The sequence below is a fragment of the Penicillium solitum genome (assembly GCF_028829755.1).
Source record: "Penicillium solitum strain IBT 25940 chromosome Unknown utg000008l_segment0_segment0, whole genome shotgun sequence".
Lineage (NCBI taxonomy): Eukaryota > Fungi > Ascomycota > Eurotiomycetes > Eurotiales > Aspergillaceae > Penicillium > Penicillium solitum.
The window spans coordinates 1,805,552-1,818,511 of NW_027072127.1; the positions used below are offsets into that span (position 1 = coordinate 1,805,552).

The 12,960-nt window shown below is 46.8% G+C and overlaps 3 protein-coding genes across 3 annotated transcripts; 2 read left to right on the plus strand and 1 right to left on the minus strand.

Moving 5' to 3' along the window:
- Positions 1-801: 801 nt before the first annotated feature.
- Positions 802-1,896, minus strand: N7455_009987 (intradiol ring-cleavage dioxygenase; the record flags this gene model as incomplete). The annotated part of the gene is made up of 1 exon (XM_040957448.2): positions 802-1,896. One exon carries the CDS (start codon positions 1,894-1,896, stop codon positions 802-804), a length of 1,095 nt encoding a protein of 364 aa, XP_040812059.2.
- A 3,941-nt stretch (positions 1,897-5,837) lies between these two features.
- On the plus strand, positions 5,838-6,341 carry N7455_009988 (uncharacterized protein; the record flags this gene model as incomplete). Its single annotated transcript, XM_040957425.2, has 1 exon — positions 5,838-6,341. The coding sequence occupies one exon, from the start codon at positions 5,838-5,840 to the stop codon at positions 6,339-6,341; it is 504 nt and encodes a 167-aa protein (XP_040812037.2).
- A 3,676-nt stretch (positions 6,342-10,017) lies between these two features.
- On the plus strand, positions 10,018-12,885 carry N7455_009989 (ATP-binding protein; the record flags this gene model as incomplete). Its single annotated transcript, XM_040957426.2, has 1 exon — positions 10,018-12,885. One exon carries the CDS (start codon positions 10,018-10,020, stop codon positions 12,883-12,885), a length of 2,868 nt encoding a protein of 955 aa, XP_040812044.2.
- Positions 12,886-12,960: the final 75 nt, after the last annotated feature.

The following is a 12,960-nucleotide window of genomic DNA, read 5'->3' on the forward strand; positions in this document are numbered from 1 at the left end:
TTCTGATGATCAATTCGCTATTACACCTGTGTGTTGTCTGGATATATAGTTGTGGAACACTTCAATGAATTTTTTTTCTTTTTTTTATAAACAAAAACCCATGTCTCTTGTAGCTTATCGCTAATTTGTACATTCGTTCCTGAAATATGTCATAAACCTACGGAGTAAACTAAGCCACGTCACAATTCGGTGAAGTCTTCCAAAGTTTATAATAGCTGCCAACCCTAGGAAACCAGTTAGTAGGTGGGCCCATCTCTTAAAACCAACTCCGGTGAAATTATGTGGAATACAGATTAAGTGCAGACTACATAGTTATGTACTGGATAATGCCTGGCACTTGGGACCTTTCCATTTCCGTTTTAGTGCTCACCTCTTGCCGCTTTTTGATCTCAGAGTAAAATTGAGCACGCCTCTGAACACTCTGAGCCGCTCACTGACCATTACATAAGCTGGCTAAGCGTCATCTGACTAACTATCACATAAGCAATCTGATCCACTCACTGATCATCCTCTGAGCGCGACATTAGAAATGCACTGCGGTTCAAAAGTGCGGTTCTCAGGGTTCCATTACGAGGCCTATAACTGTTTCAGTCACTTCTATTAGTGGCACTTTAGAATAACACCACGTATGAAATGCAAGGACATCAATTTGTAGATGGATAAAGCACTACCAATATCAAGAGGCACCGCAATCGCAAACTTGCGGGTATGCCGCAGCCTACTTCTCCTACCCAGGCCATCCCTTTACTAACATAGAGTAGGATCTCACTGACATAACGTACTCTGCCCCTTGTCCCTAGCTCAGCTCGGCACCGAAGAGGCCCGAGGAAGACCACCGTCAATCTCCCTTGGGCTTCCATCAGAAGTTCCATCAACAGCCATACCACCATTTTCTGTATAGACGTTGGTGTAGTATGGGTAGTGTACAGCAGACAGGTTGACAGCGACAGTAATCCAAGCAAACAGTCCATCTTCAACGCTATTACCCAGATACGCGTAGTTTACCATCGGGTCAGCCTCACTGTTCTCAGTCTCCACGTTCACCACCCGGTCCTCAGCGTTAGGCGTGATGGGAATGCTGTTGGTGTTGTACGGGTAGGTTGACTCGACCGCACCAATAATATCCTGATCCCAGAAGATCTGCCCAATGTGAGAGACCTTGCCACCAGCAACGGTGTTGTTTGGCAGTCTCTTCGCATGGAAGTGCGCAATGTTGTGGTAGTGCGTGGTGCGGCTGTCATAGTGGCCAGGGAATAAGGTGTCAAACGTGACCACACCGTCCGAGTCGGTTTTTTGGATTCCGCGGAGGAACGTCCGGTTATAATTAGACTGGTCCGCTGAATTGCCATTGCCATCTGCTACCAGGCCCGAATACACGCCTGTGGCATTGCATCCCCAGATCTCAGCGTAGAGATCCGGTACGGGCTTGCAGGTTTCGACATCGATGTATTGCTGCTGGATTACCACGGGGACACCGGCCTGGCCTTCGCGGATGTGAGAGCGTACCCGTTCGCCGGGGAGCCAGTACGGTCCTGTTTCGCCTTCGGGACTTGGGCCGAGAAGGCACACTTTTTCTGGGGAATTGAAGATTTCCTTCTCTGACATCGAGGGGGACATGGAATGCGTGGCTTGGTGGGACTTGTTGAGGACTGCGTCGGTATCTCGGATGCGAAGGTGACGGCGGTGCAGAGCGATCATAGCCTTGCGACGAGATTCCACTCGGGCTTGGAGACCAGTGTTCTGATACTCTGTCGAGCATTTCTGCAGTCCACTTTGCACGTTCCTCTTGTACAACTGGACATCAGGGCCGTCAAGGGGCTCATGGTGTCCTGGGTGCGCGGAAGAGAGGAGAGCACACCCGAGGACGGCCAGCTTCAGAGCACTTTTCATGTGCATATTGATCAACAAAGCAATGAGCTATTCACTATAACAAGCAAGAAATCTTTCTGAGAAGCTGTTCGTTGGTTCGACCCCTCAGGAAGCTCTAGACATCGGGTCTTATATACCTTTTCAACCACCTATCAATAACAAATTTATGGAATTAGACACGCCCGGATAAATCTTTACTCACCCACAAAACACCATCGAAGGCATCAAAAGAGTTGGTATCATGCGATATAATCTAAACACACATGGGGTTCCTACAGCTGAAAGGATATAGCACATTATTGGCCCAAGGTAGGGCTCCAGCCAATAGTTTCCACCCGAAGGGCTTCATGCATTCAGCTTACGCATCCTGAGGCCCTGATAGGGGTAGAAATGGTCGACAAGATCCGCAAACTACCTAATGGAGCTCTTGGCAGCTCGGCTCCTGTCTTAAAGAGTTATTTGGTAGGGGGCGGATATAAACTCATCCATCTCTATTGAGCTGAACATGATCGACACAGAAGTGGACCCTGCTGATATGTAAATTTGGGATAGAACTGGTAAATTCCGACGATCAATTCTACCTATGCATAAGTATAATCCGAAAGATAGGGCGGTAGGGGCAACTGTCGGCCAGTAAACTATTTTAGGCCGGTATTAATTTGATGACAATGAGAGACCTTGTTATTCCGTACCTCGACGAAACAAACAGGTTTTCTTTGGACCTTACCGCCATCCCTAGGGGATGATTATTTTCGGAAGAATCATCCGGTGGGAGTTGAATTTCCAAGAATCTGTGCCCAATGATGGTTGATAGAGTCCGGCCAGCGGCTCGATATAAAGTCAACCTTATAGTACATTTCAAGTAAAGCACGCAGTCCCCCGATTGAACAACACCAAGAGCTTCGCAGTTTCCCCGATCCGCCTTCCTCTTCTGATCACAATGGACTCTTAATGTCCATAGCAAATACCCGACATGTCCTCAAGGCCATGTATAAGGACTACAGACCGGAAAACCCACCGACTGTCACGTTAGTTCAAAAGACTAGAGCAATTTCTGCTGACCATCCAGCTGAATAAAAGCCGGTCCGTGGATCCAATTCTGTCCGAAGAGTTTAAATTTCATCATTTCCAAAACATTTTAATGGAAGGTAATGCTGCGTATCCAAGGGACCCATTGCTGTTGTATGCTATGAGCACACAAGAGCGTACACTTCGGGAACTGGGCTCTCAAGCGCATGAAAGGCAAAGGAAGGGAGATTCTCGACTGACAGACTAGTTAGGCGACAGTCAAAGATTAGATACACCCATCCCCGAAATTGGCTTGACAAATACACACTGGATAAATCTCTCCTGAACCAAGGCCATGACTTTAGTTTGGAATAAAATATTGAGCAAGCCGCATTTAAAAAAATGATGGATAAGAGGAAATTGGTTCTTTAAGTCTTGTATTCTGCCATGTGTACAGTAGGTATATTCTACTCGCTGAACGTTTATCAGTAAAGTTAGTGGTCTCTGTGATTTCAAATCGGCATAATATAGATGGCATGGCATATTACTGCGGCCCTCACCTTGTTGGGATTTGCACAATAAACTAACAGTGCTAAAGCCTTGGCGGTGGGGCCTGGGGAGAGTTAAATTGGTATAAGCTGGAAAGTGTTGTAAATAAAGAATAAAGAGAACTAAAAATGTGATAATCGAGGTTAGCAACTAAGAGTAGTGATAGGCAGTGCTCAGAAAAGACAGTATGATAGATCCTCAAGGGGAAGGGAGTGGGAATTGAATGTGTTTTAATTTCTAGCTATATATCTTTGTGCTACTCTATCATTTAAAAAGTTCTATCTAGTACTAAGAACTCCACGAGTTGAAACACGTTCTATGGTGCCAGTTATTTATAGTCGGCATAAATGCCTGAGTGCTCGGTGAAACTCGGCTATATATTTTGCCTCTTAAGTTCACCAACGAGTTGAGCCCCGAAATATTGACTACGTCATGTCCCACTTCAAGACCAACCTCTAGGGTCTAACAGGCTCCAATTTGATTCGGCCTTGCGCGTCAATTGCGTCCTGAATGTTCGCTCCGTGGGTGTAAGCAGGCTATGCCCACCCAAAACAGGGGAACGGAATTTGCAATTTCATTCGATCCCTTCTTAGTTTTGTACTATAAGTAGAAAAACCAGAATTGTATTCCAATATTCTAACCCCTATTCAGAGATATGATACGTTATGTTGAAGAACGTATATGCAAGGCACATAGTTTGAGACTGTAGAAAAGCGAATCAGATGCTGAGGTCATTTCCGAGATCAGGGGAATGGCCGCTAGTTATAGGGTGTAAAAGGTGTAATCGTTCCATTCTCCGGAAAAATGGACCTCTTAGGGAAATTCTCCATTCCAACCAGTAGGCGTGGGGTAAAAAGAGGAACATAATTAACGGTCGAAGTTTAAAATAGGCTGCCAGACACCCAGGTCTGCAATGTATAAGACTAAGACTATACTGGCTGTACTTGATAATCTTGAGTTATCGCCATTGAATTTTGCTCATCGTTGAATATTTTCCCAGACAGAGATAAAAAGTAGTAGAAGATCGTTCGTACTAGGATGAGTGGTCGGTCGACACACATTCTGTCAATATCCAGCCCAGTTGATGTTCAAACTTTGACCCTTGGTGAAGAAGTCGTACTCATGATGGAAATGACAAGGAAGTTGCCGTAAAACACATTTAAGCTTTTATGATGGTTAGCAATAGATTTGGTTTGGTGTTTGATTTCTTTTGAGAGCATGTAATTCATATATGTGTTCTCGCAAGGTAGGGGAAAGTTCTGTTGATCTTGTGTTATCAAAAAAAGAAGTAGTTATAGAAGCAGTAGCAGCAGCAATAGAAAAGGAGGGGGGAAAAGTGGTAGAAAAGTGGTGGGTTCTTAAACCCAAAGACATTGATAGAATATAACCATTGTGTTTAACAGCTTGCGTTTAGGTAGGCGGTACATGCGATGAGAAAGTGGGCCATTCAAGCAGCAAGCTTGTTAAAAACTCATGTTCAGTCACTATAGATTGGGCAGAAAATTGATCCGCAAGTGCAAATCTGCTATTCAGTGAGAGTTTGCTACGCGGTGGAGGGCACCAACACGGTAAACGTGTATTGGACGCTTGCCACGTTTATAAGAAATATCAACAAATATTTCTTCATTATTTCTTCACTCCCTTCAAATTTAGCTTTAAACCCCATTTTATTAGTATTTGTATTTATTTGACGTACACGGGTATATATTTACCAGAACGGAGACTAGTACCATCATATAAATTTGCAAAAGGTTAACAAGTGGATAGATGTAAGGGAAGGCAATTCCAGGCTTAGAATGCGCTTGATGTCCCGAAGGTCAACTCCACTAAAGGCTATCTATCCATTTAGGTGCTTGACCTTGGCCTTGTCTTTATAAAGATCCCTGTTAGCTACCTGTGCCGGGTAAAGATATAGCAGAATGGCCTGATAAAGCCATATATGGAATACAATATCCTATTTTTAGCAGGCTCGAGCACTGACTGAACTGGAAGCCCTACTCCTTGGAAACGAGTGGCTCTGTCTGTGATTAAAGCCTACCACCGCGATGCAGTCATGTGATGCTATAAATCTTTCATCTTGACCCTGTATTTCATCTTCATAAGAGGCCTATAACCAACAAAGTGTGAAGCCCGAGTGGTCTAGAATGAGAGAGACAAACGAAAGAAAGCATAAGGTATCGAAGAATTAAATGGATACCTGTGGATTGCGGAGAGGGGGAATTTGATTTTTGATTTGCTTGAGAAAAACCTGTCTAATTATAGCACTAGTATGGCATCTCAAGGTGAGGACCCAGAACCGAGGGTATATAAGCTGATAACCACCTGCCAGTCGGTCAAACATAGCAAGCCACCTCGTCCAACTTGTCCCAAGAATTGTGTAATAGTTCGTTCGACTCATTCAAACCTTCACCATGTCCGGGACCACCACGTCCACCACTTCCTCCGCGTCGGCTACCTCCAGCTGTCATGCCAAGCTGTACGATATCCCCACCCACGATGCCGCGTGCGCGATGCCTATGCAAAACAACAACTCCGCTATTATGAGCAGCTGCTGCTCCAAGGCATCTGTCATTGAGTATGATGGTTGTGACTACTACTGCCTTGCTCAGGGACAGGACGTTGGCACCCTTGCCGAGTGCCTGATCAAAGCCTCTGAGCAAGGTGAGGTTTGGTGCAATACCGCCGCCAATGCCACAGCTACAGCAACAGCCAAAGCTACTGGTACGGGTGTTGTGACCCTGAGTGCCACAGAAACTGGTGCGGATAGCACCGGCTCAAGTACTTCGAGTGGCTCTACCCCAAATTCGACTGCTAATGCGGCTGCTGGTATTGTTGCGCCTCGCTCATTGTCCAATTCTGCTATTTGCATAGTTGGTATGCTGTTAGCTGGATCCGCAGCAGGCCTTTTCCTTTAAGGGTTATCATGGGCTGGCACTCATGCCGATGTCGTCAAAACCAAGCACTATGTCAGTTGAAGGTGGTTGGGTGGATGCAATGTAATAAAAGCGCTGCATGGTTTGGGATGTCTTTATATTAGTCGGAAGGCTCTTCCGTGTAATTTATGTTCTTGACATTGTATTTAACTTCCAAGCCGAGCAAATATATTTTATCTGGCAGCCGAATATCATGAGAGGCGTATATCCCAAACAAGAAGTTGGTCCAACATGAATAGGAAATCCTCTATCAGAAAGCGCTAGCAGAATCCCAGCTATACATACGCCACGTATTTGTAGGAGATCTAAACCGAGGCCATTCGCATTAAAATTTGTCTGTCAATGATCTTCTTTATGCTGCCAGGATTGAGAGCTCGCCAGAAACGCTGTGAACGGCAAAATGCCTTCACAGGGACGACGTGCGGGGTTGCACCGCCTAGCCTACTTCCCCTTACCATTTAGCCATCGAGGTCAGTCCACAAAGTCTGAACTAAAGTACCATGGCGGTTCCAAACTAATAATATTCAAGAAGTTAGGCACGCAATAACCGAATCAATCATCATAGGAATGTATGCTGGAATGTCAAATTGCAACAAGGTTGCGACATATTACGAGAACACGCAAAGGCAGAGCCAAAACGACGACAAAAAGAACAGAAACCATGAAAGAAAATCAAACATTTTGTAGAGGATAACAAGTGTTAGCAAAGAGTTCCTTTGAGCCTAGCATACTTCGAAGGATCCAATTTCGAAGACAAGGCGCACCTTGAGTTGATATGCTCATTTTATATTGCAGATTTCGAAGTTCGGAACAATGGTAGACGATATTGGATAAGGGGCCCATATCGACTCCGGAAGAGAAAGACCGCCCCAAACGGTGCCTCTAGCAAACAGGGTTTGCTTCAAATTTGACACCGTCTGCACAATATGAGATTGAGCAGAACCTTTTGCGTGTGCTTGTGTGGTCTCGGCAAGCGTTGTCTGAAAACCATTGATGTGGACCCTGCAGTGGTGTCCACAAAGCTTCATAATTTCCTACTATACGAACCGGGCGACGGGCGTTGTCTTTCTAAGATTATCTAGTTTTCCGGCATAGGAGTCCCATATCTAGGACGCCATAAAGTACTACTAAACTACGTTAAAAAGCCTTACCAGTGCGCCAAAAACCACAAAATCGCAAATAGTTTGGCTTTTGGGGCCAGTTCTAAGAAACTATCGCGGTTTTTGGTTTTTTTTTAAGGTTCAAACCGCAATGGTTCTTAGAGCCCAAATGGGTTTTAAAGTGGGGTAGTTATATAATTTATACGCTAAATCATATAAGACCTTACTGGTTTGTATCAATTTTCAAGTCCTTTTATAGGGCTATTTTTTAAAGTTTTATGTATATTTATGCAATTCTATGCGAAAAAATGGTTTTTATTGGGGCCCTAGTGGGGAACCGCAATGGTTTGTGGTTGTGCTATAGGTTTTTATGTACATAAGTCACCCTAAATAACTAGATAATTTCCTGCTTAACTATACATCAACTTTATACATTTGCGGGCCTAATACGATCAGCCTATATTTTTGGGGTTTTAAGCTCGAGCCGCTCTGAATTAGAGGACAGAAGGAAGACATTATAAAACGGATAGAGTTCTCCGCTCTTTTCTACGCCCCTTCGTTGTGACATATTTTCTTAATAAGATGTAGTACTCCGGAAAATAAGGGCAGCAGCAATGCTAGTATTAACGAACTAACTATCATCCCTTGTGGGTAACTATAGTCTGAGATGGGCTAAGTGCATCAGTCATTCTGCACGTGACTGATCTGAGCCTGTGCTGACATCTACTCAGTGAGCCCGAGCCTGAGCACCCTCATAAAAGCGGCGGCAGCTCAAATAGGAAAGCCCCACCCGCCAGGGAAAATCCGGTACGTATAGGTAGGTACATATGTAAAGGCAGGTGAGGTTTTAGCCACCTCAGCAGTTTCCATTTTCTAAACCCAAGCATAGTCTTAGTCTGCAAACCTTCCCCTAGGCTCCTTCCCTTTCTCCTAGAGCACTAAAAATATAAGATTGTCTCATCATGGGGTCTGGTGCAGTACATCAAGCCTATGCGGTTATGGTCCCATTCATCCTGCGAGGGTGTTACGACTCGGGGCAGGGGATATTTGAAGTGCTCCCCCGTGAGGAGCATGAATGAGCTCCCTACAAGGACCGTGGTTGTGCCAGGGAGAGCAGGTTGAACACACCGCCGCTAACTGTCATTTCTAAGAGTCTGAAGTCTAGCGACAGGCTGATAGAACAACAGGTAACAGACTCTCGCAATGCGCTCAAGGTTTGTATTTACCCTAACAAGAGTAGTCGGCTGCATCTATGGGCTTTCCAAGGTTGTTTGTTGGTTATAGTCATTTGGAATATCTTTCCTTTCTATTAGCAAGCATCTACCTACTAGGTATATATTTAATCATCATGGACATGAATTGATGCATCGCAAAACAATCGTGCGGCCTGTGATAGTTCCGCATCAGCAATGAATGCGAACGAAATGAGATCATTTCAGTCCACAAGAAAAGAGAGCTTTAAACGTATACTAACGGCGTTGACGTATATATTGTATTGTATATAAGCTATATTTCATCAAACTGGATTGACCTATATACAAATTGACCAATAGTTAGGCGTAGATAACTTAATATTATATAGGGAAGAAATGATGTATACTGAAGGTTCTCTACGCTTAAAGATAATTTCTTAGGTCTTTTTTGATGTCTTTTTTGATATATACAAAGGCGATAAAAAGTATAAACTGTGCCGAGGGCTTTTCTATGTAACCTTTGAATCAAAACCACGCGGCTAAAAGATGCCAGCCTAGGAAATCTAGCCTACATAAAGTATGACCAACCGACACGTGAAATACATGACAACATTAGCCCCCAACTAAGAAGCCGCATTGGTGATGGGTGCCTCTCTCCCCAGTATGTTAGTTGTTGTCCGGGCGATACGCCCATGGTAGCTGGGAAGGTTATGGGTGATAGTTTCAATCATCCTTTATGAAACACTTTGATATACCTAGTTATCCATGTGTCGAGTTGATCTCCAACTTGGAAAGGACCTTGGGCATGGAGGTAAATCGGTGATTTGAATACAGACCCAGTCATCTCATAGGGTACATGTAGTGTCGGCATAGTTCGAAGCTGGCCTTAATCGTTTAATTACAGTACTGTCATAATCCATACTATAGGGTTGGATAGATCCATATTAGAGATGTCAAACTCGTTCGATCCCTAGATGTTGTGGCCAAGAAACTGAAGATTGACTAGAAGTACTTTTTGTATGGGCTTCCCATACAAAATATACCTTTTCCCGTCAGTCGCGGTAGAGACGAAGCGGGTACTATGATTCTAGAGAGTGAACCGTACGCGGAATGGAGAAGTACACATGAGCCTGAGAAGTTTGAGATCAATGTTCTTTTTCTATATAGCACACGTAGAGAAGGTACTTAATAAAATGCCAGGAACCTCAGGTTGCGGCGGCGAATGCTGGGTAGAAAATATAGGATCACGTGACCTAGTATTTCTCCTTCGCAGGGCCCGATAGGGACCCTGCGCCACTCGCGACTTGGTGCACATATCTACTAATCTCGGTGATATAACATAAAGCTCCGGTGACAGTGTCCCGGATGTATTCGTCAATTCAAAAAGCCCGGCTGTCGGTTGCACGCCCTTGTCGATTTGTTGCTCGCCGACGCTATTCCGCACCGCTGTCCGCGCGACGATTCCACCTGTCACGAACATGGCTTGCACCACCGTCCCAAGACCCTCACGATGCCGAGTCTACGGCGCCAGGGAATGTTGTGGAAGACCCTTCCCTCAAAGCTGAGAATATCTCCGACAATGGCACGCCGGCAACACCTCCCTCCCCCGAGTTGGCCAAGTCGATCACCAAAACCTACGGATCTGCCGTGCGCAGAGCGATGCGAAACCGAAAGTCCTCACAGCAGACTTCCCCATCAACGGCGACCGTCCCCGCGTGGTTCTATGAGCACAATAAGGTGTCTCACAGCAGCGAAGACCGCCCTACGCAATCACTAGAACAGGTTCAGATAACCAAGTCACGGTCAAAGGAGCCGAAGGAGGTTAAAACTGAGAGTCAAGCTTCCGGGGGAGATTCCGATCCATCTGCGTCCGGCGAACCACCCACAGTACCGGAGAACCGGTATGCGGTGGCCGAGGAATCATGGGAAGAGCTGCGGGCCTCTGCCAAAGCAGGGTTGCGGTTACCAGCTGCGAAATATGCCAAAGAGCCTTCGGTGAAGAAAGCGCATCTGGCGCTGCACTATCCGGGTAGTGATGGAATACCATTCCTAGATGCGGTGGTGAAGAAGCTTGCCCATGAGTTGGGCACCGACCTGGTAACCCTTAATGCTCAGGACATTGCACAATTGTTCAGCGAGCAAGATCTCGCAGATGCCGGGGTAACATCGCCCATTCGATCACTCGGCTATGATGTATATCGGCAATCCGTCCCAAGTTCATGGTCGGAACTCGAAGACCCCGAAGGTGACGGCGAGGATGATGTGACTGAAATCGCAGGTGGCCCCCGTGGTATGCGCGGCGATATTAGCACACCTCGGTTCATCACAATCGAGAGCAGCAAAGAGGCGGGTGATATCCCGCTTCCCAACTGGCTTGGGCTGAAAACTCTCCTGGGGGGATCGATCAATGGCCAAACGGATCCGGATCCTGGGGCCGGGGCCTCACGAAGTGGTCAGCGCGCCGAAACTCGGTGGATTCAACTTGTCAACGAGCTTCTCGGTTCACCAGGTCAACCAGCACTGCCAGTCCCCACTGAAACAACAGAAATTACCGAAACGAAAGCCAGCAAGGCTTTGCCAACTCGAGATATCATTATGCATATCCAAGACTACCGTGATATTCAAAACACCCGAGAGGGGTCCAAATTCATCACACTTTTGCACAAAGTCATTCAAGATCGCAGAGCGGCAGGGTCCAAGATTCTGTTGATTGGAACTACCTCGCAGGAGATCCACCACTCGCCCTCACAAGATGGCGCTGGTCTGCTGCAAAATGTTCTCGATGATCAGTTCTCAAAGACCTTGTTCATTACCCCTGCCATGAGCTCGAAAGACGCCGAAAAGGTCTTTGCAGAAGACCGAAAGAAGCGCACCATGGATATCAATATTCGCCACCTGCAGAGCATGCTTCGCTTCCGATTACACGAACAGGCCCTGCCTGTAAAGGATAACATCTTGAGCGACCGTGCTTGGCCGCTGGAACCTTCAACCATCAAAGAATCAGGAATCGAGGAACGGTACTGGTCATACAATCAAGTGCATTGGATTTCTACCCTTGCACTTGGCTGCGCTGAAGCCAATGATCCTCTCGGGTTTGAGCACATCAGACGTGGACTCGAGCTCATGGATAAAAGCGACCGAGTCACCAATGAATGGCTTAAAGAGAAGTCACCCAAGCAGAAAGATTCGGAAGCAGGGCAGACCAGAGAGCAGCTGATCAGTTCTTTGCGTAAAACATGCAACACACACGAGAAAAAGCTGCTTAACGGTGTAGTTGACGCAAAAAGCATCCGAACCACATTCAACGATGTGCATGTACCCCCCGAGACCATCGACGCACTGAAGACCCTGACTTCCCTCTCACTCATCCGCCCCGAGGCATTCACATATGGTGTCCTCGCCACCGACAAGATTCCCGGCCTTCTCTTATACGGACCTCCAGGCACCGGTAAGACGCTCCTCGCCAAAGCTGTAGCCCGCGAGAGCGGAGCAACAGTCCTCGAAGTCAGCGGATCTGAAGTGTACGACATGTACGTGGGCGAGGGCGAGAAGAACGTGAAAGCGATCTTTACGCTCGCCAAGAAGCTCAGTCCCTGCGTCGTCTTCATCGACGAAGCGGATGCCATCTTCTGCTCACGCACCGGAGCCAGCAGCCGCACCTCCCACCGCGAACTGATTAACCAGTTCCTGCGCGAGTGGGACGGCATGAACGACCTCTCGGCATTCATAATGGTCGCCACAAACCGACCCTTCGATCTGGACGACGCTGTCCTCCGCCGTCTTCCCCGTCGTCTCCTGGTCGATCTACCAACCGAGCAAGACCGCGAAGCAGTTTTGAAAATCCACCTGAAAGAGGAACAGCTCGAGCCCTCCGTCGACCTTGCTGAACTCGCCCGACGCACGCCACTGTATTCTGGTTCCGATTTGAAGAATCTGTCGGTGGCGGCTGCACTGGCTTGTGTTCGCGAGGAGAATGACGCAGCGGCTAAGCACACCGGTGACGAGCCATATGCCTACCCGGAGCGCCGCATTCTGACTCGCGCACATTTCGAGCGCGGAATGGAAGAAATCAGCGCTTCGATTAGTGAGGATATGTCTTCGCTGTCGGCGATTCGGAAGTTCGACGAGCAGTATGGTGATCGGAAGGGTCGTCGCCAGAAGAGCCCTGGATGGGGATTCATTCCTGGTGTTAGTGGTGAGGCTTCGGCTGATTCGGCGCGTGTTCGGACGTAATCTTTTTGTTTCATGCGAGGTTTCTCGCCGGCTTGTATACTGGGTTATTTTACGTGGATTGGGGGAAATTGGGAG